The 27,927-nt window shown below is 31.7% G+C and overlaps 1 protein-coding gene across 1 annotated transcript in view; it reads right to left on the bottom strand.

Moving 5' to 3' along the window:
* The window catches only part of SOX5 (SRY-box transcription factor 5), a 449,917-nt gene that overhangs the window by 10,881 nt on the left and 411,109 nt on the right, over window positions 1–27,927 (bottom strand). The window contains 2 exon segments of the mRNA XM_074268831.1: window positions 8,511–8,684; window positions 12,562–12,670. Of these exon segments, the coding sequence (XP_074124932.1) occupies window positions 8,511–8,684; window positions 12,562–12,670 (283 nt within the window).

Raw genomic sequence — 27,927 nt, 5'->3', positions numbered from 1 at the left:
CTTTCAGAGTCATCAAAGCAAAGTTCATAAAGCTTATTTATTTTGCTTATCTCAAGTGACAGGTAACTTCACTATTGTTAATTGCCATTTTTCCAAAGTGCCTATTTGTAAATGGTTTCATTAAGTCTAGATAATATGGTCTAGAAAGAGAAAATACCTATCTCCTTATTATATTTTCATGCTAGAAATACATGTATTTTTTAAATGTCCAGATACTCATGTGTTATATACATGGTTCTGATTTAGAAAAACAAACAAAAAAACCTAAAAACATACACCCCATCCGCATAGCATGAAAGCCTAAGCCTGAAAAAGGGTGCATTTATTATACTCTTTCTACAATTAAAAATCCAATTATTAAATAGCATACTTTTGGATTTATTATTGCTTTCATATGTCTACTGCTACAAGTATCAGGAATATGAATTCTATTGGTCAAATCATACTATTTGAATATCTAATACTAAACTCTCATGTAATACTGAAGTCTTATGTATCCAACTCATTCATGGGGAATTCTCCAGATGAGGACAAAAAAAAAAAGTCCTTAAGATCATTTTCAAAGCCATGATACTTTCTATATATATATATATATATATATATATATAAATACTTTTTCAATAGGTCTACTTTGGAATTTTTCATGCAAGGATTCTAGTATTTTAAAATGTTATAATTGTAAGAGTTTACATAGATTTGGTTAGATATTGGGCCTATCTCATAAATTCTCTTGATCATACTTTCCACAAAAATAAGAAAAATGTTTGGCTGAAACAATAAATTGCAGAGTATTCTTTGTGGTAGCAAAGAACTGGAAGCACAATAAGTATCTACCAGTTTGGGAGTAACTGAAAATAAACCTGGTCTATGAATACAGCATTTTTATGCAATAAAACATTACAATAAGTGCTTAATAAATGTTAATCAACTTTAAGTTTTGTTCCTTACTAAAGTGGGGGTGATGAAGACAATACTATTTAAATAATTATTGTAAAACAACTTTGCAGTTGTATTCTGCTCATTACAATTCAGATAAGAGTGTAAGCAATAAGCTCACAGCCTTTGAATCTGAAAGAAATATTAGGCCTATAGAAAATCAGTCTTTGGATGTGGAAGAAATTTAGTATACTGTGTTTCCACTGTATTTCTATTAATTTAGCTTTCCTTGGAATGTACTAAAATCTTTGTTAAGTTTAAATCCCAAAAATGAATCCTTGATTTTATCCTTTTTTTTTTTTTAATGAAGTCAGTACCTGTATCAGAAGCAAGTCTATTCACTTCAAAAAAAAAAAAATGTGGCATATAGTCTTGGCCATGACCAATAACTGAATAATTCAAAATTGTTTTTTTTTGATTACTATAATAATTTTTTTAGAACAGGAAGATTTGTATGAACTTTGAATAAAAAATAAATAGAACTATAAGAATATACACATAATGACTACAATAATGAAAATGAAAAGATAACTAAAGGGAAGCTTTAATAATTGAAAAACCATTTATGGTTCAAGAGAACAAATAACAAAACCTTTTTCTGCCTCCACTGCAGAGATAAAAAGGACTACTAGGGTAGAAACTTCCCACTTATAAATTCATTTTCTCATAGTTCTAGTTTTTGTAAAGTTAGACTACTTCCAATTGCAGAGTGCTATTATTTCTTAGGATTTTTGTGCCTAAATATCTGATACAGAAATTTCAAGCTCTCATTCTTCCTGCATAACCCAATTGGAGATGTTTACAATCCACTGCGAATTTTTCAAGTGCAGACATTTTTTTTTTTTTTTAACATAATGTTAGTCAATGGTATGTGGCTCAAGAATGATAGACTAGTAAATAAAATGCACATTATTTATCCTATGTTCTATGCACATCTTAGTCACATAGCATAACAAATAAAAATATCCATTATAAATATGAATATATTTGATATTCTTACCCAAGGAATTTTATATTTTTAATTCAAAGTACATTTTGGAAAACAAACAAACAAACAAACAAAAAAAACAAACTTCACTAAAGTAGACATGACTTCCAAAAAGTATTTTTTAGTGCTAGAGAAATTACAATTAATGAAATTAATAAAAATTAAACAAAGAGATCATAGAACTTCTTGACCTGGAATCAGAATTGTATTCAAAGTCTGACTCTAATAATTTGCTAGTTGTATCATCATGGAAGAATCAGTTAAGCCTTCCTAACTTCAGTGTCCTCTTCTTCAAAAATAAGGGTAGCAATACCGCCACTATCTGCCTCCCAGGGTTGATATAAAGAAAATTTTATAAACTTAAAATACTTAAGTTTAGCATTACTGTTAACTACTGTTTTTTTTTTTTTCCCCTTTTTCTGAGGCTGGGGTTAAGTGACTTGCCCAGGGTCACACAGCTAGGAAGTGTTAAGTGTCTGAGACCAGATTTGAACAAGGCTGGTGCTCTATCCACTGTGCCACCTAGCTGCCCCACTGTTAACTACTGTTAACATTACACATATAATTGTATTTCTAATTCCATAGTTTTCCATACAAAAATCCCCAATGATTTTTGTGTTGTCTCCCAGAAGAATGATGCAGTAATTATTTTTTATTATTATTTCACTTTATTCCACTTTAACTATTGTCTTTTCCAGCCATAGTCATCTTCTTACTTTGTTTCCTGATTCTGTCCTTCTGTATAAGTTATTTTCCCTAACATTTTAAACTCAAGGATCAAATCCTAGAGGAGGTCTTTAACTTCTATAATAGTGTTTTCTCCACATTTCTTCAAAAGAAATTGCTTTGTATTTGATCCTTGAATACTTTATACATATCTATATTTCTCCATAAATCCATATGTTAAATGTAAATTCCTTAAGTGAGTTTTTTTGTCCTTGTATCCCTAGTATATTGCCATTAATATAATAGGTGCACAATAAATTCTTGTTGAATTGAACCAAATTACTAGCAGTAGTAACCAGTTTTATTAATTTATTTTCTGGAATGGATGTATGTTCTCATGGATTACTCTTGTGGTCCTATTATTTTCACTTTATAAAAGTGAAATAGTTTTTTCAAAAGATACTGTTGATGCAATGGCAAGAATTCAAGATCTTCTGACAGTCTGGTCTATGTTTACGCCATTAGAATATACTGGTACTAAATGTTTTATTCTGAGTTCTTTAAGGAAGCAAAGACAAGTATCATCATTTCAGCATGTTCTTTCCTTTGATTTTTCTTGTTAAAAATAGCATTTGTCATATTGTAAAGAAATGTGTTTTGCTTCAGAAGCCTAATACTTATAAAAATAAAAAGGTTCATTATTCTTGTGATAGCTATTTCAATATTATTTTTATGATAGATATCAAATAAAAAACTAATCTTTTCTTGTATTTAATATTGAATAACTAGACAGATTTTTCCTTAGATATTTTCATATCAGAGTAGCTTTCCTTAGTCTGTATATATAAAAAAACCAAATCATTCTAACCAATTTTAGTATTTTTTTTGCATGTTATTTACATGATAGCCTAAACTTATTTGATTACTTTGATGGAATATATTTGTAAATTAATCCATAAAAATAGAGTCTTTCACAAATATATTACTTCAGTGAAACATCTATATAGAATACTACATAACATCTATATAGAATACTATATAGAATACAATACTATAGAAAACTTGAAAGTGTTATTCCAATAACTGAAGAATTGCAAAAATGGCAACTAATAAAGATGGAACAAAGTACACATAAGGAAAATCATACTATATTGAAACATAATTATAATGTAAAAAGATTTGTAATCATAAAAACTGGTTATTATTTCTACCAAATTTCATGAGATCCTCATAATGAGCTTGGTAAATAATACTTATTATACAGATGATGAAACAGACTTTGAGAAATTTTGACTTTTCTAAGGAACACCACTTTTAATAGAAGCTTGAAGAATATTTCTTCTGGCTCCTAATCTAGAAACCTCACTATATCTACTGCATATAATTTTTGGCTTCAGGAGTGAGTCACTAGGCATTTTTACAGTGAAATTTGCCATTTTTTCAAATGCTGATCAAAGTATAGAAATAGTATATTGGAGCAAAGAATATATAAAAAAAGGATTGAGCCTTTGGGGATAAAAGATGGCAATAATATGTCTTCACATCAAAACTTTCTAAAGAGGAAAGAAATTATTCTTTCTCACATGCATGGACAATGATAGCAGCACTGTGATTAATGGTGACTTTAAATGCCATACTACATATTGTAAATTTTTAAAAGTTTATTGTTTAATCTTCAAGCCATTTCTGAAATGTGTGGTTCAATCTCATTTTTCTTCTATCTCATAAGGATATTGTAAGATCATTAAAACTTTTTTTTATTAATCAATAAATGAAGTTCTAAGAAATATTTTTTATAAAGAGGTGATGACATCAAGAACAAAACAATTGCTATCTTACAAACTTCCTGTATAAAGAAAACTAAAATCATATCAATTTTTAGAACAAATAAAAATATTCAATATTAACTATTGGAGAGAAATGATGCAACCAATGCCAGATACTTTTGAAATATCATAAAAAGCATATTGATGTACATTTAGATGTAATCTGTATAGAGGGGGAAAAAAACTAGTAGAACAAATAACATTATTTGATAATGACAAGTACAACCTTTGTTTGGCATTCTAGGATCTGGTCTTGGCAACCAACCACATTGACAACATGTTTTGGTGTCAGCAAATGATTGCTAGGAATTTTGGGGGATATTATTACTCCCCAAATACTTTAAATATAACTGAAATAAGTGCAGACTTTTCTGCCAATTGTATATTTTGTTAGGTAAGTTTTATTTAAGGGTTTTTTTTGTCATGATATAGTTCATATTTTCTAAATATCCCATGAAAAATATTGACTCATTCTAGGCTATTTTCAGTGGAAACAAAATTCCTGTGACCCCTACACAAAGCTGTGGTACAATTCCCTCCAAATAAACCAAGAATGGAGAGTGAAAAGGCCATTTTAGATAACCTCACAAAGAGATGAAAATGCCTACTTGATCTGGGAGTCTCTAGTTACTCACCCTGGGCCAGTTAAGAGAGACCTGCTGATTTCAAAAGATTGGTCTTTTGCAATCAAAAGGAGACCTTTCAAATATGTTTGTTAAGGAGGACATTCAGCTATTTCTCTTGATTGCAAAAGAAGAAGGTTCAAACCAGAAAATAATATTTGACGTTCAAAATAAAGGAAACATCTCACGTTGTCTTAAAGAGCTCCCCTTTCCTTCTAAAACTGACAACAAAACAAGGATGAGCTTGGACTGAACTACACGGTCTGTCACCTCTATGGGGTCTGTAATGAATTTACACATTTTACTCCAACTACTGTATATCTAATCAAAAAAAGATGTCCCCATATCCCCCTGATCTAGTGCCAAACAGTAAAAGGTGATTCCTTATGTTAACAATTTCAGCAGAATGGCTTATTAAAACCAGATTTTAGGGTATTATAAAATGCTTAGAAGCCCTTTAAAATGTCAACTAGGATCCCCAGAGACCACGTAAAATGTCAACCCAGCTCAAGCGCCTGTTTTAAGCAGAATGAATTAGCAGCGTGCTGTCGGAGGTTGTTATCCAAAACAATCAAGCTCTCTTTGTACTTTCTATATGAAATGGGCAACTTGCTCAGAATAATCTTGTAGATTTCAATAGATGACTTATTTATTTAGGACTAGATATTTGAGAGCATATCTTCCATACAACCCCTTAATATGCTTTCTGTATAAATGATATTTCTCTAACCTCAAAAAGTACTAAATTTAGGCAATATCTTTTTCTTATTCTATAAAAGGGTACCCAACATAACTAAACTATACTAATGTAATTATAGTATGCTCTTTAAAAAAATAACCAAAAATAGTATTATCTTTCTTGTTTCATTTAGATATTTAGGAATATTTGAGAAAATAGCATTTTGTTTCATTATTACTGTAGTATTTCTGATTCTCATCATCATGTAATCTCAGATGTCACCAAGTACAACCTATACTTGAATAAGGAATTCCCTCTATAATACAACTGATAAATGATTATCTAGTCTTTCCTTGAAATGATGAAATATCATTATCTAATTAGACATCTCTAGTTCTTATAAAGTTTTTCGTTAAAATAAGCTTATGTCTTGCACTTTCTAATCATTCCTCTAATTCTGTCTTGAGTCAAGCATAGTAAATATAAATTCTCTTCAATATATAACTATCCTTCAAATACTGGAAAATATCATTCAATATCATAACAAAGTCTCTTTTTCTTGAGGATAAGTATCTCCACTGAAATAAATTCATCCTCATCTATCGTTTTGCAGTCTTGATTGCCTATATGTGGATGATCTACAATTTAACAGGATTTCCTAAATTTTGATGCCCAAACCTGAAGATAATATTTCAGATATAATCTGACTGGAGAGTAATACAGTAGATTTTAGGGACCTCCTTAAGCCTGGAAAGTATGTCTCTCCCAATGTGGTTTAAAACAATCTACTTTAACTGCCAAAATGTATTTTTGACTCACATTGATCTTGCAGTCTAGTAAACTCCCCAAAACTTATTATCTTTATGTTTTCCTCTTATGGTACTTGTGAAGTTGGTCTTATGAGCCAAGGTTAATTACTGCATATTTGTTCTCATAAGATTTTTTTTGAATAATGACTCTTATCTATAGTCTTAGATACCCCTCCTAGCTTTATGTGATTGTAGACTTGTTAAGTATTTCATCTCTTCCTTTTTCCAAGCAATAGAAGGTCAACTGTAGATCCCTATATGGCCTTCCATTGGCTGCCTCTTTCCAAGCTGACATTAAAACATTAATGTCAATTAATTAATTGGTTCTGCAAATTCAACCAGTTATGAATGCATATATATATATATATATATATATATATATATATATATATATATATATATATATATGTGTGTGTGTGTGTGTGTGTGTGTGTGTGTGTGTGTGTGTGTGTGTGTATATTTTCTATCCCACATGTCTTCATATTTTTTTCACAGGAAAAGAATGAGGGATTTTGTCAAATTTTTGCTAAAATTAACACAAATTATATTTACAATTACCTCAATCTAGTAACTATTTTTTAAAAATGAAATTACCTCAGAATGATTGTTCTTGATGAAGACATGCTGGCTCACTTAGTTTTCTATACTGGATGTTAATCTAATTAACATTAATAATATGTTCTAGAATTTTGGCTGTAATTGAAGTCAAGGTCACTAGCTGATAGTTTACATGATATATTCTCTTTTCCTTAAAAAAAAATTGAAACATCTGGTTTACTCTAGCCCCATATTTTTTCCCTTATTTATAATATCTTATTCAACAACAACAAAAACTTTTAATAAAACCATTATGAATAAAAATTTACAAATAGGCCATTTATATGTATACATACACACATCTTCACAATGTTAATTTATGTGTTTGTATTAATTTCATTTATTGTTCCATAATTCTTTTTTTATGAAACAGAATAGTTTTTTATTTAGAAAGAAAAATTTGTGTAGTTTAAAGAACTCAAAGTATTTTACATACAAATATAAACCCTTCCAAAACTTAGATGCAGAGAACAGAGATTATAAACTCACGGAAGACAAAAATGATTTGTTCAATACCTGTTGCATGGAACCTTATTTAACGTGGCTTTAAGATGACTTAACAACTGATATACATATACATATATACATATGTATATATAAATGGCAGCTATATTAGCAGCAGATATTTTCCTCAACCAGAAGCCTTGACAAGAACTTTTTAAAAATATATTTGTTACATATTTGTTACTTACTACTTTGCACATCTTGAAAGAAATGACTCATTTGATATTTATTTTCCAAGTAGTAATTTATTGGTTTAGTATAGTATTTATTTTCTGTTTTCATCATGAACACTTCTATTACAGAAATATATTTAATTTTCTCACGATGTTGAGTATATATTATTTTATGGTGATATTGATGTCAGTGACAGAAAAAGAAGACATGCAGGAAGAAGAAGAAAGAAAATGAAAAAAAAATGTTTTGCTGGGCCTTAAACTGAGGTGTTTACTTTCTGTAAACATGGTGGGTTTTCTGTTTCTTCCTTTATATATATATATATATATATATATATGTATATATATATATGTGTGTGTGTGTGTGTGTGTGTATGTATATACATTTGTGTGTTTGAATGTAGCTTTTGTTTATATTGTTTCCAAGTTACACTGAAAGCTGCAAAGACAGAAACAGTGTTATTTTGTTGTTGGTTTTTAAAATAGTTCTGCAAATCAAGGCTAGAAAGAAGTAAAAATACTTTTAGGTACAATATCATTTCACTATTCAAATTTTAGTATATTATCACAGAAAAAATATTCCAATATTTATGCATACTCTATACTCGCAGATAACCTGAATTATTTTGCCCTACAAATCTTTTTACAAACTGTAAAAACTGAAACTTCAAAGTATGCTTATTTTGTCTATTACTAATCTAGCTCTTACCCAGTATCTTGCTGATGTTGGAATTGTGCATGTCAGGAAAGGCTTGAAGAATTTTCCTTCGTTCATCTTTAGCCCATACCATGAAAGCATTCATGGGACGCTTGATGTGAGGTTCATTGCTCCCACGTCCTCTAGATTCCCGATAAATTCTGGACTCTGAGACCCCAGCACTTCCTAAAAGAAACAAACAAAGCCATATACATACAATGAAAATAATTACAGGCTTATATTTACATTTTGTCAACTTACTTAAGTAAATTTTGAGATTTTAAAAGTATGAATCCCTTCTCTATTAAAAATATTTCAGGTTTTGGGGATAGGTTTTAATTATGTCTCATGTTAATAAACAGTAGATTTATGTTTTTAATAATATTGTAACACTTCTTCCTTTAATAAACCTAGTACTTTTATAGTCATATAGCAGTAGTCTGTTGTATGATTTCTTCTCTGAGTTGGATGTGGTAACTTTAGATTGGGGCCAGAAAATCATAATTAGTGCAGTAGAAATAAAGAAAAAAATTAAAAATCCTTTTTTTCTAGAATGAAAAATACAAAATCTAGTCAGTTTTGAGTGAAACATAATAATTGGAGAGGAAATTACAGGGGAATTTAAAAAAGGTTGCTCTATATACCTAAGAATATGTATAACTTGTTTCTAGGCAAGGGTTCTTAAAATATAGTTACTGTTAGATGAAAATTTGAAAACAAATTCCAAGAGGTCCTACCTAATAAATGACAAACATGTAGTATTGTATGTGTTTGAATTTCATTTATTTATTGAAATAGCATGCTTGTAAATGTACAAAATGGCATAGTAATGATAGAGTATAAAATGAAATAGACATCTGAAAGTGATAGCGAAAAGAGCAAATGCATTAACATGTAGTTACATATGCAAAACACATAACCATAGCCTCAAAATATATAAAAACTATCCACTTAAGTAGTTTTCCCTCCTATCAGCTGAATTAATCCAAAGAAATCATATAAATAAGCATTTCTTTGGAGTAACTCAGTTGATAGAGATTCAATAAGCTAGATTTTGCCGGTATTCAGTTACAACCTTATAATGTTAGATATCTTTGGAAGTCACATTAATTCCTCTAGGTACTGAAGAATTATTTCATATTAGTACTCATTAAGTTACTATCTTATTACACTAATTACCTTATATAAGTTAATATAGCTTCCAAGGGTGCCTAACTTAGGTGATAAATATAAAGAATGAAAAACAAATCAGTACTTAACAACACCAAGCAACTGGTTCTCAATGCCTACATTTATAACAGATGCATCAGATCTGCCACTTCCTTGGTCTATGAGAATAACAGAATGAAATTTGGTAGATTATAATACTTTAGTTAATAATAAATTAACTCCTTGCATTTCTTTATATCTTCCTCAAAGAAACAATTGCAATTCACAGAGGCCAGAAGATCATTGCAGTAAAACATCTAGAAATAAGAATTTTTGAGATTAAATGACTCATCCTTGCCAACTAAATCTAGATCAAATAGGAATTTTTCATCTTCTTTTACATATAGCTGGTTTATATTCATGTCATGACCTCTGCCTTCATGAAGGTTCGAAGGCATATAAGTATGCCTGAATGCAAATTTTTAAAACAACATTAAAAAAAAATCTTTTTGATGTTTTAAAATTGAAGACTGTTGAGGTAGATTGCAAAGTGGTTATACAACTTAAAATTTACAAAATACATGAAAAATAAGCAATCTTTTTTTTTTAGTGACAAAAATAAGTTCATCTTTTAAAATGTCCTGGTGACCTTTGTGTGTGTTGTTAAATCTTACCATTCTAAGTGCTTTTGATTTATTAATTTTTTCTAAAAAAGTAAAGCTAAGAGATGGACCAATCAGCAACATCAACATCATTGACAATATGTTGAAACTGAAAGAGTGATTATATTTTGGAATATTTCTTTCATTCTAAGTATTTTCATATGCTAAAAATTTCAGTTTTTTTTTTCCTTGTAACTTGCAAAAGGTTTGACTCAAGCCTCTATCTCCTCTACCCTTGCTTTCTCTGAAACCAAATATTCTAACATACCAATAATTTCTTCCAAGGTTATTCATCCACTTAAATTAGTAGTATCTTAATTGGTCAACCTGCTCACCTCAATATCATAGCTGCCTCCCAATGTCATGGAATGCTATCTCATTCTCAAGTTAATTATAAGAAGTTGCCTATCTTAGGTTTGTGTCTAACAACAGACTCATATCTGAAGTCAAAGAAGATCTTGAATGTGTATTAAAGTCAAATTGCCCAAAAGAACAATCATGGACTGAGTAAATAGTATGCATGAACTCAACCACATGTGATTTGGCTAGATAGTACCCCTAAACTTTCAAGATTAATCATGAGGCAGGACCTATTGAAATCTTTATCACAATTGGAGAGTTTTTTCTCTAAGAACAATACATCCTCAAACTGTATTGTTGCTGAGGACTTGTAACCCCCACAGCTGCTGCATTCTCTGCACCCATTTTCAATTTGAAAGCTGGTTAAGTTATGAAATCTGCTTCAAAATCTCTACTGGAATATGTATTAATTGTACATTGATTTTTACCTTTACCTTTTAATGGCAGAGAGGTAACATTTACCACCTAACTATTCTCTTAGAGTAATGTTAGTGAATGGAATAGAAAACCTACTCATCTTTCTGACCCTTGGAATTAACCCTGGGAACCAAGAAAGACCTTTCACTAGAAAAATATTTTATGAACTTCTCCCTTTACTTGTTCTTACACCTCTATAGTCACATAAAAATAGAAAATAATATTGGCAGTGTTTCATTAAATCTATAAAAATTCCTTGATACTTGAGCCAGGTTTGCATTAGCCAAACATAGTTTTAAAAAATGAGTGAAATTATATGGATGAATTCAAGCCCCAGACATACATATGTATGAAAAAAACAGTTAAGTTTTCTCCTCATCCATAAAATTACTTGAGTTTTACTTTTAATTAGTTAGTGTAGATTTGATCTTTGAGCAGGATTAGACAAAAGCAAAACAGATGACTGACAAAAAGGTATGATCAGAGGGCTATTACAAAACTCATCTGACTTAAAATATGTTCCTCATTGGCTTGCTGTGGTGCTGGTTTCCTTGCTATCTGGCCTATTATTCCAAGTCATCCTTTTGGGGTAGAAAATAGAGATGGGGCAATGTGTCCAGGAAGAAAGTAAAGTATACATACATTTCATAGAAATAAGATTTCTAGTGTAAGTGTAGGTTAAAAGGAATTAACTTTTCCTTAGCTCATAAGTGTGTCTGATTCAACTGGTTACCACCTTGATAGTTTAAATAGTACAGAGATCTTGGAAGAAGATAGAGGATAGGGGAATTTCAACACGGGTTATGGGGAACTTAAATTTGGATAGCTGCTATGACAGCTTGGGCAAAGAAATGAAAATATGGTGACTACTGAAAGTATAAGATGATGTGAAAATGCAAATAGGGTATTCAAAATTAGGAAACAAGAGAAATTCCTGAAGATAAATTTTGATGACTGACAGAATTTTCTTAGTGTATGTTGATAGTACATGACATGACAGGAAAGATTAATTTGTATGACCCCATTTATTTAATAGATGGATAACTTTTAGAGCTGGTGGATATTTTAGTTAGAGGACCTTGAATCTAGTATCATTTTTTTTTCTTTATAGGAGAGGAAATAGGTTCAGAAAGGTGAAACAATTTGCTTAAAATCATATAGTAAGTTAGTGGCTGGTAGAAACCAGATTTCTCAACTTCCATGCTAATGCTCCTTCCATTACTTTTTTACTCATCATTTTTATAATTGGAAATATAGCCTGGTCAGTCCTTGTTCTAAGTTAAAAGATATGTATAAAGTATAGAATTGGTATAAGGCATAAGAATAAGCCATGAATATATAAAACTCTGGAAATATAAGTACAAGAAATAAAGAATGTAGGAATCCTTGTTGCTTGATTTATTTAATTTTTTGTCCTTTTATCACAACAAGTAGACCTTTCTGCACATTACTGGGAAGAAATAATTTTCACTAACCATCAGAATCTCCACTCATATTGAAATCCATCATGGCATGGCTGAATTTTCCTTCTTCATTCTGTTTCACTGCTAGTTGCTGAGTCAGGCTCTCTAGTGTTGTTTTATCCTGAAAAACAATAATGATGAGATAAATGTAGTCATGAAGAATATTCAGAGGCAAAATCATCAGGCCATTTACCAGATGAGGAGAATAAAGGTAAATGATCCAGGTAATTTCTCAAGGAATTTCAGGTTCTAGAAACTTATAGAGGTTTGAAATTTATGTTTGGTATGACTAAGGATACAAACGTTTGGCTCCTTGGATCCAAACTTCCAAAATCACAAAATGCGCATAGAAATCTCATGGAAGCAACCTGCTTTTTGACATTTCAAATGTCTGCTTCATTTCCAGCCAGACTGTTGAAGTATAGATGTGGCATTGGGCCCAAAGAGAGTCCTCCAATAGTCAGGTGACTAAATAATAGAAACATAATTCACAGTAGTGCCCTCTGTTGCCATCTCCCTAAATGCCATCTGCATTCTTCATGCAAGGGTAATGAAGATGCTTAAATATTCATTGCTAATTGCTTGTCAAGTCTCTGTACATCAAATGTGAATGCCTAGTACTTGGACCACAATTTGATTTGGACTGCTAAGCCAAAATATTGAATTGGCGAATTGTTTGAGGCACAAATATACAAAAATTAGATCTGTAAAAACTTCAAGTCATTTAAAAGCATGCAGATTATGATTTGCATTCATGTAGAACATGCCACTACAAGCTATCCTTTTAATTTTTTTGGTAAGAAAAATATTAGGTCTTAACTTTATCTATGTTGAACATGGTACTATATCAGATCAGGAAAGTGATTCATTTTAAAGACACTATAAGCCTGCAGTGGTCAGTTTAAATCTTTTCTTATCTTCATTGTATTGTTCAAAGGACGTAGGTTTCCATTGTAATTTTAAGATGTAAAAGGAGTTTAATTCAATTTGGGGCATTTCCCCCCCCCCTTTTTCTGAGGTTAACTCCATTTTCTGAAGAATATTTGTATAGTCTGTGCATGTGAATTATATTCTATGCCTGTGCAATTTGAAAAAAAAAATCACAAATGGAGATGTCCTATAAGAAATCTCCTAACTTTATTTATTTTGTATGTATCAGATGCAACCAAAATTTCTTCTGAGAATCAATGAGAACAGTTTTTTGAATTCATAAAAACATTGGTTGAATTTTCCTTAAGAAAAATCATGACATTATGATAACTACACAGTTGCTAAATAAAAATATTTTAACAATGACAATATGTACTATTCATCAATGATATTTATATAATATGAAGTAGGAATTTTTAACAATTCCAAAGAAGCTTCAGATGCCATAATAAAACTGAAAGTAGAAAGTACTTTAACTCAACTTGATTGATGTAGAACTGCCTAATTTAACTCAAATTGGTTGATCTAGAATTTTAACTCAACATGATTGATCTAGAACTGCCAGTGTTAAAAACAGATTAAGCATTTCAAATGTAAAGAGCTAATCTAATGAGATTTTTTTTGAAATGGGAGTTTTCAGGGTATGCTAAAAGTTTCTTTTGAGTTGGGAGAATTGGATACTATTGAGTTGAGTTCAACAGTACCAAGGCCACTAAGCTGAACAGATGTCTTTTTTTGCAGTAAATGTAGCCCTTAAGATAGAAAGCCGCTATACCCAAAAGCACATTACATCAAGACAATATGATAGTCCCTGGGTCAATGAATACTGTTCCGTACTATCTATGGGAAACACACTGGGTAGGGATCATCTATCAGATTTTGATTTAACAGTCTATAGGGCTGTTAATGTTACATATTTTCTAGAGAGTTTCTCATTCTGAAGGGCAGTTTTTCAGAACGCTGAAGAAAAATGAAGGAAGTAAGAGTAAAAGAAAGAAATATCAGGCAAATACTGAGATTCTGAGCTCAGCTCTATGGGTTTTGTTCTGTCTTAACAAAAAACTGGAATGAACAAGTGATCAGAGGGGGAAAGTCACACTCAGTTTTTAGCAACAAGGTGACCTCTAACCTACTACTACTAAAACATGCAGTATAATGAAATAATTCAATTAGTCCCTGTAAAGTAGAAGTTAAGATAATTCTCAGAGGATGTCACTGTGAAACAGTAGATGTCAAAACAGTCAGCTGTGCTTTTCTTCTGCCCCTTTGCGCTGTGACTTTAGTTAACCCTCGGGCACACAGAAAGGGAAATGGAGGGAGGAGGAGGTGGAGGACATGCCATGTGCCTTTAATTATGATACATTACAACAACACGTGAATTTGAATGGTAAGGTTGCCAGACTTCAGCAAACACCAGCAGAGATTAAAAGAAGACAGCAAATATGTTTTGGTATAAGGGTGAAACAGTTTCTTAACCCAAGTGGAGAATAATTATATATAATTCCACCTAAAGACTGTCAGTATACTGAAAGTTTTATATATTTGAGAGAGACTGGGTGATGTAGGAACAGCCAGAAGAGACACCTGGTTTTACAATAGTCCTGAAGGATTTAAATTCATATGACATATGAAGTGAGAGGAAAGGAAGAAAGGTGATTACATTGCCACCTGAAATAACTATGGTTATTTGGTGAAATACAAATGAAAACCAGGATTGGTTTGATGAGTAGGCAATGCAAGTATTCTGAGAAGGCTTCTGCTCTCCCCCAACCAGTTGTCACTGTACTTGAAATTATAGTACCGTAGGATTGGTCCTTTGGCCTCTTCTGATACTATAGATAAGGTAGGGGAAGAGGAAGTTTCCTCCTAGGCACTGATATCCAGGATAAGCTTAAAGGCATCAAAGGAGATAGTACTTCAGGTCTATCAGTTTTATTTAAAACCTCAATATCTATCAACAGTTATGCTGAATAGTTTTGAGAAAAATTAGCCATGTAAGTGGTTCAGTGGACAAAGTTCTGGGCCTGGACTCAGGAAAACTTACTTTCTTACGTTCACATCTGGACACTGACACTTGCTAACTTTGTGATCCTAGGCAAGTCATTTGCCTGTTTCCTCAGTTTCCACATGTGTAAAATGAGCTGGAGAAGGAAATGGGAAACCACTCCAGCATCTTTGCCAAGAAAACCTCAAATGAGGGTCACAAAGAATCTGACATTACTGATAAACAAGGGAATAACAGCCAAGGATAATCACTATTTCATAATATCAAGTGTGATAACTTTAGCCACTAAATTTTTGAAGGAAAAAATTTTCAAAATGTGTATATGCACATCATATGAATTTTGTTTTTACAAAATAATTGTCCTATAAACAAGTTCATTATAAATGATCTGAAAGATCACCTCCAATCAGGATGTTGGTTTCCCTCATCAGAAAACAGAACTAGTGTATTCAGGGGAAAATGTAAGCATGATTGTCTAAGTGAACAAGTTCTGTGTTAGAAACCAAGTCTCTATCTCGGTTTTAACATTTACTTAGATAAATAAGCCTAGAAATAATACTTAAATATATGCTGCCGTTGTCCCTTTTCTAAATGTTTTTAGACTATGTTCTGTATTTGTATGACTATATTAGTCTCCCTACATTCAGATATATCTACATATTTAATATTTTCTCTCTATATTATAAATCCTTATGCAATATATTTGTGCATGTATAAAGGTAATTATAAACTACATATATCCTTGAAAAAAAAAGAACTATATAATTTCATGACATGTTATTTACTAATGTCTATAGTTACAACTTTTCAAATTAATATAGGGTGGAAGACTGTTCAGAGGAATTTTTATTTTCCATAGCACAATTTTCTCAAATGTGTCAAAGTTTTCCCTGAGGTTTTATGATCACATTTGTGACTTATATGTTCTCTTGGTTTCCTCTTTCTCTTTTTCCTCAAGAAAACTTTATTATGAGCAGTAGTTGAACATGCATATGTTATGTGAAGCACATTGTTGACATTTTGCTTCCCATTTGATTTCTTGAACAGTCACTCCTTGGTAAATGAAGTTAGTTTAATACAGTTTACATAAAGAGTACAAAGTGATCTATATGTTTGTGGAGATGTATGCACAGGGAAAAATATTGAGGATTGTCCTTCCTTAGAAGATTATGGTCCCTCTTACTAGTATGCATGCAACTATATTGATTATTAGCATCTATCATTAAGTTATCTGTATTGCTCTTAACCCTTTACTAGATTTTACGTTCCATGTCTTAGTTAGACTTTTATCTATTTTCCAGTATTTAATATAGTGTTCATGTAGTACTTAATAATTTTGTTTGTGGAATGAATCAACAAATCTTGCATGGACTGACTATAAGTGTTATAGGATTTTATAGAAAAGGAATGCCAGAGATGGCAGGAATATTCCAAGAAGACTCCATTGAAAAGGTAGTATTTGAACTAAACATTGTAGAGATAGTAAGGACCTTTATAGCTAGATAGGGAAAGGTAGACATTCCTAATGAGACAGAGCTTGGAGGCAGAGACCTAAAGGGTATGTTCAGGGATTCGTGGGATGATGAGAAAGTTTTGCTAGAGTTTGGAAACATCATGGAGTATATTTAAAAAAAAAAGAAACAGATATTTTTAGTAGATGTTTAAAAATGTGCTGCATTGAGTTGATACAGAATGAAGGTCCTGAGGAGAGAAACCATTATTTAAGGAAACTTATTCTGACAGCTGCAAATAGGATGATTTGGAGAGGGGAGACAAATTTGTTAACTAGGATACTGTTTTTTGTTTTTTGGTTGTTTTTTTTTTTTTTTTTTTTTTTTTTTTTTTTTTTTTTTTTTTTTTTTTCTGAGGCTGGGATTAAGTGAGTTGCCCAGGGTCACACAGGTAGGAAGTATTAAGTGTCTGAGACTACATTTGAATTCGGGTCCTCCTGAATTCAGGGCTGGTGCTCTATCCATTGCGCCACCTAGCTGCCCCCTATTAGGATACTGTTAGAATAACTATTTTGAGATGACAGGGGTTTGGACTAGGGTGGTAGCTGTATAAATAGAAAAGAGGGTGACAAATATAACATCATTAACAAAATTAGGACTTAGTAATGAATGAATAGGGAGAGCAAAAAAGAAATGTCTTTAAGGCTCTGTAAAAGTCCATTAATGAACATTCAAAAACTAAGAACACACATTGACTATTTCCTTGTTTGTTTTGAGTAGGAAATGGAGTTCTTTTATTCCATTTGGAGTACCCTATTTTCTCAAGTTTCTTTCACTCCAATTCATCTTCTTTACATCTGCCAAAGTGATTTTCCTAAAACATAAATCTAACCATGTTACTCCTCTACTCCTACTGCCTTGAGAATGAAATATAAAATATTTTATTTGGCATTGATATCTCTTCACAACCTCGATCTTTCCTTTCTAGTCTTCTTACACTTTATTTCATTCCCTTCATTTTTATAATGTAGCTATCCATACTGGCCTACTTGCCATTCCTCGCACACAACATTTCTCTCTTCCTGCCACCGTTTCTATCTGTTCTTCATGCCTGAAATATTCTTCTTCCATACCTCTTACCTTTAGAATATCTGGCTTCTTTCAGGACTCAGATAAGATATCATTTTCTCTGGGAGCCCTTTATGAATCATCTCGTGTGGTGATTTCCTTATTAAAGTGACCTTCCATCTATTTCTGTATATATCCTCTTTGTACCTATTTAATATTCCCTGTTAGAGAGTGTGAAATTCCATGAGAAGATTGTTTTACATCCTTTCTTTTTAGCCTTAGTGAACACACAACACAATGTTTATCATAAAGTTAGTGCTTAAAAATGTTGTTGATTAATTGATTATTGAGTATGAAAATAGTAGCAAGATATCCAAGCAAAAAATCCAATGCCATTAAAAATTTATGTTTGAAAATTATTGTGGGGAAGAAAATATATAGTTAGAAAATGAAATTTTATTTTTTTCTTTTCTTCCCAAAATATATAAATATTCACTGTTCCCACTTTTTGCAAATAATTTGAGCCTCCATATAATGGCAAGAGTTGAAGTTGTGGTAATGATTTATTTGCACTAATTGATAAGAAAGCCTCAGACTTCCTGTGTCAATATTCTAAAAAGTCAGCAAAAAAAAAAAAAAAAAAGAAAAAAGAAAAAAGATCACTCAAAGTTTGTTTTTTTTTTTAAACTTAAATAATACTAAATTAAATACTGTATAATTAAATACTGTATCTCTTACTTCAGAAATGGCAGGAAAGGAGTTTTGTGTACAAGAAATGGCAAATAGGCATTGGCATATGTATGACTACATTATAAAAATGAAGGGAATGAAATAAAGTGTAAGAAAACTGGAAAGGTAGGAAAGATCTAGCTTGTGAAGAGATTTCAATGCCAAATAAAATATTTTATATTTGATCCTCAAGCACTCACATACATACACATGCATAGGAAAAAAAAAAAAAGGTTGGTAGATCAGCTATCATAATAGACTATTTAAATAATGCTTATAAAGCTGTAAAAATCATAAAAAATATATGTATGAGATATTAGAATAAGTCTACCAAATGTTGACTAAGTAACTATTAAACCTCTTTTGGATATACTATTTTTTTTTAAAAAAATAGTCTATTACACAAATGATAAGGGAAGAAAGAACAGAAAAAAAACAAAACAACCAAGTTTTTAACCCTCTAGTTATTTGAACTTCCTAGGCCTCCAAAGAAGATAAAAGATTATATATGTTAATAGTCATAATGATTTATCAGATGGAATTTTGCTTTGTATCAGAGTAAGTAAAACATGAAGAAACAATGAATTTGTTTACCCACTCAATCTTTAGTTTTAGTCTTGCTTATCTGGGTATGAAATAACAATCTACTCGTAGTGGAATCTAATAGAACAAATGAAGTGTGGAGGACAATTTTTTTTTTTTAATCTTCAATAGAGTTCAAAATGTATATATATATATATATATATATATATATAAATTTTTTTTTTTTTAATGAAAAACAAAGCTCATTCAGATTGTCTTTCTTGAGATTAACTTAATTCCTATTAAAGAAGCTTTGGCTCCAGTGAACCCTGCCCAAGTACACATTTATCTGTCAGCATTTCCCAAGGATTTCTAGATAATTTTTTTGTATGGTAAAGGAGTCATAATGTGGGAAGGTCCAGAACAGGAAACGTTTCTTCTAGGATTTTGCCTCATTATTTGATCCACCTACTTTAAGCAGTTATATATCAGTGGGACAGGACAATTCTCAAAATCATATACTATAAAGGCTTTCAAGATCTGTATATATTCAGCTTTCTAATAGTATATATGGTCCTTGAAGATAGAAACTGTTTTGTTTTGTTTTTCTGTTGGTATCTCCACTACCAAAGCATGTTGCCTGGCACTTAATAAATTTCTATTAGAAAACTACTATAAACACATATGTGCATATATATTTCATGATAGCATCCAATTTGCTGGTCCAGATTTGGAGGTAGCTAGGTAGCACAGTGAACAGAGCACTGGGCCTAGAATCAGAAAAATCCAAGTTTAAATTTATCCTTAGTCATATAATATCTGTGTGAGCCTGGACAAATTATTTAAGCTCTATTTGCCTTGTTTCTTCAAATGTAAAATAGAGATTATAATAGCATTGATCTCTCAGGGCTATTGTGAGGATCAAATAAGATAACAATGCTTTACACAGTGGCAGCAGTTACATAATATAAATGTTTTACCTCTTCCTTCCAAATCTTCTCAAGGGTAACTTTAAGTGGTTGATAACACATAGATCTGTTTCAGACTAAACAAACTTAAACCTTTTTAATTGATAGCTCATTGTGTCTTGAGAGCAAAGCTAAGGTCTTTCAAACAAACAAACTTCATAAGGTTACTTGCCTTTTTACCTTCTTTTATCCACAAAACATTAACCTACTCAAGGAATAAAGTGATAGTTGGTTCTGGCTTAAATCTACTTCCCAATGCTTTGGAATGGCACATATTTTCCCCCACTAATTTCTTTAAGTTAAAACATATATCTTGTGGGATAAGCAAATCTAAAATCTATAATATAATTTTGTAAAATATAAAATTTCCAAAAGATCTACGTATGAAATATGAAGTCATTGTGACCAAGAGCATATAAATTATAAGGTTACCTCACAAAGGAATTAATACATATCAGACCATTCACAGAGAAGGTACATTTGCATTACTTTTGTAATTAACAAATAACTGTTCATAGTATGCTGGGAATGGGGGAAATGTGTGAAAAGAAGAAAAATTAGGAAACATGACTAGATAATTCTAATGTAGAGAAGACAGAGTTGCTGATCTGGCTAGCATTTGACCAACTTGGCCAGGATTTTATCATGGAATCCTGTTGCTTATAGTTCTTTATGTTTTGATGTCTGAGATCCTTACCAATTCTTAAATTCGTTGTTTCTTTGATAACCTAAATGAATTCTTCATAGGCTATCAGAATTCAATGACATTTCATATAGTATTTTGCTAATTTCTAAGTAGGATCTATTAACCATTGAAGGGAGGATGTAGAAGACTAGCTTGTGGTAAATCATATGGATTCATGTAGAAAAGGCTAGTAGTCCTTCCCTTCCCCCAAAGAATAATGGGAAGAATTCACAACCTACAAAGGATGTCTAGTGGGTGGGAGCGTCTGCACATATGTAAACATAAAAATCAGAATATCATTTTGCTGGCAATTGTTTCATAAACACTGGTGGACTTAGTAACTAGACAGCAAAGTATAGTGATGATTTTTTCCCCCTCTTTTTCTTTTATACAAAATGGAAGTACAGAGTTGTTAGAAGTTTGATTCAATTCCAGCGGATCTTACTGCTGAATAAAAATATTTGAGTTTTCTTTAAGATAAGTGCCCTATTATAATAATGCCAATTCTTTCAGTGTGTTGCAAGGCATATTAAGATTGCAGTAAATTCTTGATTATCCATGACCACAGGAGACAGGGTTAATCCACACATAATCAAAATCTTCATTTTAGTCAAGACTTTCAATCTTTCCCACCTCTCCATCTCTTTACCAAAACTTTCCAAAAACAGCTAACAGTGGAAAAACTATGACTTTTGAGTTTCATTTTTAAATTATCTTTCCTCTTTGGTAGAGATGCTAGTAAATAAATAAAATCTGAAGAAAGTGCAGTAAAAGCAAGGATTTAGAAAAGGACAGAAAATAAACTAGTTTTTATCCTTGAGATAGCTGTAATTTGAATGAAATTCCTTTGGATAAGAAAGCTGTATAGGTCTGTAATCAAGTAGACAGATGACTAATGTCAGATTACACAAATAGTCTGGCCTCCATTCTTAAGTCTACTTCCTGTTCAATTCAAACGATTTAAAAGTATAAGGCATTGTACTAAGCTCTGAGACCATAAAGATGAAATGACATATATAGTAATTTCTCCTAATGAGTTTTCAATCTCACATAAAGGGTTAAACATTCATGTAAATAAGATTATAGAGTGAAATTCCATCAGAAATTTTAGACTGAAGAGATCACTTTTATCAGTGGGGAATGAGAAGAAGCTTTATGGAGAAGGTGATTCTTGAATTGAATCTTAAAGGAAGGGGAGATTTCAAAAGGCAAATAATAGGGGCAGAGCCTTTTCAAACCATGTGGGACAATAGGAACAAATCTCTTTTGTCTCTCCTTATTTGTAAAAGAGAAAATTTATCAATTTGTAAAGCAATACGTTTTTAGATAAAAATGTAAAACACAGAATACTTTTTCTGACAATTTCCCAAATTTAGCATTGGTGAAATAGACTTATAAAGTGAAAAATGACTAAATTATTAAGGAAATAATAATAATGATAATAGCATTGATACAGTCTGTAGGATGCTTTACAAATACCTTATTTTAATCTCACAATAGCTTCCCATTTTACAGATGAGGAAACTGAAGCCCCAGAAGTTAAGTGGCTTGCTCCATGTCACACAGCCTGCAAGTGTCTAAAGCTGTATGTGACCTCAGGTCTTCATAATTCTAAATCTAGTCACCTCACTGACTGGTTTTGAAGAAATTCCCTTTAAATCAGAAGAAACCACACAGAGGATGAGAAGGTCATAGATCTCATGAGGGAAATTTTCCTCCTTTTAATTATCTTTAGGCCTATGGAAATCTATCTGAAAAGGCAATTTGGCATGTTCCATGCATCTTGTTTTATTGGACAATCCTGAACAAGCCTCCCTACTAGAACGATGTAAAGAACACAAGACTCTCTGTTTGAAAACATGCACAGCTTTTCCAGGCTTAGAAATTAAACCATAAAAAGTTTACTAAAAAAAAAAAAAAAAAAAAAAAAACACCTTTAAAAAGCTCTACAAAAAGCTCACACCATAAATGCTCCCCACCAAGCGTGGGCACTTGCTAGCTGCAAGTAGTGGCACTGTGACAAATGTAGCAAAACAGAAAGCAGACTATACTAAGAGAAAGAAAAAGTCTTCTACTGGCCATCTGTGAAAATAAGGCATGTAGCCATTAAATGCAGAGGCTGTAAATATACACAAACTACATGAAGCAAATGGCAAAAAAGGACGAAACTTAAAGCTCAAACAATTCAAAATGTTTAATGTATAGTTAGCACTGCTGGATGAAAACAGCTCTGATCTTTGCAGTCTGCAAACTCGGCATGTATTTCAATTAAATGCAAAAAAAAAAAAGAATAAAAGAGAAGAGGAAAAGGGAAAGGAAAGGAAAGGGGGAAAAAGAGAGAAAAGAAAAGAGAAGAAAAAAAAAAAAGAAAAGAGCCCCCTTGAAACAAGAGGCTAGAATCAGTCTGTACTTGTTTTCTGGAAACAAACAGCCCCTTTAACTTGCAAAATCCCATGGAGAACATGAACTGGAATTATTGAAAAGGCTGACACATAGAGTGACGGATGTGTGATGACATAATACCTATTTGCTTTTTTGTTCCGGTCTTTGAAAACTGGCTGCTCTCTGCTGATAATATTCACTAAGGGGCTTTCCCCTCCTCCCTGTCCCACAAGAAGTGTTCCCCAGCCTAGATACTCAGCTGAACAGAATTAAGGTTTTATGAATGGAAAAACAAAAGAAAACCTAAGGATCAAATGCCAACTATTGTATAAAAGGCTGATCTGAATTGTCTAATAATCAATTGTCTGGAAAACATACCTTTTTTATACTGTAAAATAATTCTTAAAAGCAGAGAGAAGCCCGGACTCAAAAGGTAAAACACTGCAATTTAGGCTTTAAGTATGTCTTTTATTCCAAAAAATAAAGATTAGCTATCATGTATAAATTAATGTATTTTAAATGAAAAGCATATACATATATAGTTTGAAAAGAGAAAATATTCATCATTAATGCTATTGCAATTTTTCTAGTCAAGTTTCAGTAACATTTTGAAGGGGGCACAGTTTAGCTCTTTTAAAACACTTTTGCATAAAGCCATTGCCAGATACCACAATGACCTCACTTTTGTAAGCTCAAAGACTGATGTTTTAGCCCCTCCCTTCCTCATTCCCCTCTTCAAAATCTGCTTATTCAACCTTTAAAGCTGAATTTAATTACAGATTCTTTTTAACTAAAAGAATCACCACCCAAAATAAACAAATCAATGTTTACAATATCCTTCACTAAATTCAATGATTTCAATTTTCATATCTGACTATTCCAAAACAATTTGAATTCAAAATTCTTTACAGGCCAACCACTCATCTGGAAAGGAAAGCATGGGTATGAAGTCCGTAGCTGAGTAGATATATCGCTTCAGATTTTGAAGAGTTAATACAGCTAGTCCAAATCCAATCCATCAGGTGACCAGTGAAGCATCAGGAGAGAATGACTGATGTAAAATTATTACAGGGCTACCACCCAGTACACTTATGGCCATTTGTAACTAACTTTGGAACAGACATACTTTTTATCTTCATTACCAAGTATGCACCTTAAATCAACACTAGGTTTGCAGGTGGCAGGACAGAAAAAGTAGTGCTGGGAAAGAAGCTCATGTTTTTATAAATCATAAATAAATATATTTATAAATTTATAAATAATAAATAAATAAAATAAGATAGAGCTTATAGTTTAGCAGAATCTCTTTCAAAACCTCTTAAGGACACTGTTGTTTAAGGCACCCAATAGGCACTGGTGTTCACTCACCAAACTGCTATTTGTCTCTATGGACAATTTCTACTAATTTTTGAGGAACTGATGGAATAATATAGAACATTAAAATAAGGTAAAGAATTTTTACTCCAATGTTGCTATCTAAAGTTATGGATGAATGAGTTTATTGTGTGAATCTATAAATTGATATAAGAATTATGTATATCAAAATATACATACACAATTTTTTTTCAGTAATAAATTTGTAAGTAGTTCTTACCTTAGCATATGTAGACATACATAAAATCAATTTGCATGTAGATGCTTGTATAATATAATTCTTCACTTATATAATCCTTACTTTTACAATCATTTATAATATAGCAAAATAGTACAAGCATTTTTTTATTTAAAAGTAGAAGAATATTTAAAATATTTTGGAAACTCTTCTAAAATTGGTTAGTTGCAAATCTGACTGAGGTAGTCATATTTGGGAGAAATAGAAGTTTCTGAAAGTTTCTTTTATCCCAGTGACTCTGTGTTCTGGACCTGCACCCCCTGAGGAATTTGGAAATATATAAAAGATCAGATATGTGAGTATGAGTTTGTGTGCATATACACAATTGGTAAGTATTAATGAATTAATGAATTAATTTTATAAGTATAAGAAAGATAAGACATGGTGACATGCAACACTTGTTCTGAATTAGCAGCAAGTTCAATTTGGTTCCAGTAAGAGGCATTGCTTACAGGAACAAAAAGGTGATAGTTCCGTATATACAAATAAATATAGACCTCGTCTGTTGTATTGTGTTCAGTTTTAAGCACAATAATTTAAGAACACTGCCAAACTGAAGTGTCCAGGCGTTCCATGAGGATCATGAACAATGAATCCATATCATATGAAGAATTATTGAAGAAACTAGGCTTGTTTAACCTGGAGGAGAGAAGAATTAGAGGTAGGCCAGGGCCTGATAACTGCCTTCAAGCATGGGAAGAAGGGATTGGACTTTTTTTGTTTGGCCACAAAAGGTCAAATCAGGAGCAATGAGTTGCAAATCAAGAAGCAAGTTTAAATTTGTTGTCTGAAAAAGTTCCCTAATAATTAGAGCTGTTCACAAGTTGAATGATGTTTGGTTCACTTTCATTGAAAGTTTTAAAGCAGAGACTAGATAATAATTTTTAAAGCATGTTATAGTGGGGAATTCCTTGGTGTATGGCGTTGAACTAGGCCGATGCTGAGATCACTTCCAACTCATGCTATGGGGCTACATGCACAATTAAATCTGTACCAATATATCGGGTAGGGCAGTATTTTTTTTTTTTTTTCAGAAGAAATAAAAGAGCCTTTTTTTTTTTTTTTTCCTGATTGAGGTACTTATTTATTCCCTCTAGATACAAAGCTGCAATCTCAGAGCAATGTGGTAAAAGGTAACAATATTTGAATGCACAATCAAGCTACAATTAACTATATATGACAATTATAAATTAGACTGTGTCCCAGAATTTTCCAAGAAATCTGATATACACTGTTTTAAGGTATGTGGAAACACTTTCTAGAAAAAAATAAGAAGAAGGAATCTTTGAATCCACAATCAAAATGTATTTTAGTAAAAATGAATTTCATTATGTATTTTGATCTATATCATTGAAAAGCATAGTTGTCTGTATTCATACCTCTGATTGTGTTTGTTCAGCCCAATTACTACTTTTGAAACTAAACCCTCTTAACTTGGGACAACATTTATGTGAAGTGTAGCATTTGTAATATGTTCATCTTGGTGGTTTAATCTTTGATTTCTTATTAACTCTTCCATTTCAGAGTAACTGGACAAAGTACTTCCTTTGTCATCAACTATTGTTATTACAATAAAAAAAAAAAGTCTACAGACTTCTAGAACCTCATCCAGTTAGCAAGAAGCACAGAAGAATACATGCAGCTTAGCACATGAGGATATATGAAACTAGCGGGAATAAGAAAACATTCCCTACATTATCTGTGTGAATGATATGGATAATATAGCATAGTGATAATTCATAAATCATTTATAATTTAACATGGATGTAGCTAGTGTTCTGGGAATTCACATTTCAAGCAGAATGGTGAAAACATTCTATGAAGATCTAAGAAAACTAAAAATGATCCAGTTTCTCATTTTTCTATGACTGAGTTTTCTAGTTTAGTGTGGAAATATCCAATATCACCTTTTATATTTTTACAAATTATTCTGAACTGAACAATTTTTCTCTCTTATCTCAGCAGTTTCCTAGGTTGGAGAAATCAATTGTTTTGGTTTAAGAAGTCAAAGGTTGTCTTCAGAAGATAAAAGATCTATGAGCAAGGAAAATTAAATGAGTAACAGTAATTATAGTATCATAGAGCATTATGGCCAACCTTGCAATTAGGAAGATCTGGATTCAAATCCTGTTTTTCACACATACAAGCTCTTTGACAATGGACAAATCATTTAACATCTCATTGACCCAGGCAATTTTCTAAGACCCTAAATTATAGACAAATCACCGGTTTGAATGCAATGAAGATATTGCTGCACTTTGATCACTGCACTCATAAAATCACAGATTCAGGTTCCATGTCTCAAGTCCTTACTGCCCCCTAAGAAAAATCTATCTTCTTCAGTACTGTGCTTCAATCAGTAGATAAAATTAAATTAAAATTTGCCAGAGACAAAAACTATCATGTTCATAATGTGGCTAAGGATTCAAGTAGCTGACTATTAAACTCTAAATGGAAGAATTTAGGAAGAGACCTCATATGATTCAGAGCCTGCATGTTGATGTTTCTATGTATGGAAGCATTAGCACACTAACCTACTTCTTTCCAGAAATATTGCTATTTTGCTATGATAAGTAAGATGGGCATTCTCTATTAAATTCTTTTGTATATATAAGCATATGTGGACTTTCACCCAGAATTCCAATTATTTTTAAACTCTCTGAAAAAGTCTCAATGATAATTTGTGATAACATTGTGAATTAAACAGGTATAGCTTATTCTCAAGGACAGGCTAGTAACAGCTTGATAACTGAGTCTATAGAAAAAGAACTGAATGACAACTCAAGGAAGAGTTATAAAAGCTTCTTTACAAGGAAGAGCATCAGCTCTTCCAATGTTACTGAAGGCTATTGAGGATAGGCCAAAGAAACTTGAACTCAAACATGCTTGAAAATATAGTGTAACTTTTAATCACATTTAACACCCATAAGGAAGAGAAGTGAGGATGGAAACATGAATAAGAATGAAATCCAGTCAGCCAGTTGTTTTTTTTTGTTTTTTTTTTTTAAATATTTCAAAAAGGAGAT

The sequence above is a fragment of the Sminthopsis crassicaudata genome, chromosome 5, assembly GCF_048593235.1.
Source record: "Sminthopsis crassicaudata isolate SCR6 chromosome 5, ASM4859323v1, whole genome shotgun sequence".
NCBI lineage: Eukaryota > Metazoa > Chordata > Mammalia > Dasyuromorphia > Dasyuridae > Sminthopsis > Sminthopsis crassicaudata.
The sequence above is the reverse complement of the archived record's forward strand: the minus strand, read 5'-3'. Positions and strand labels throughout refer to the sequence as shown.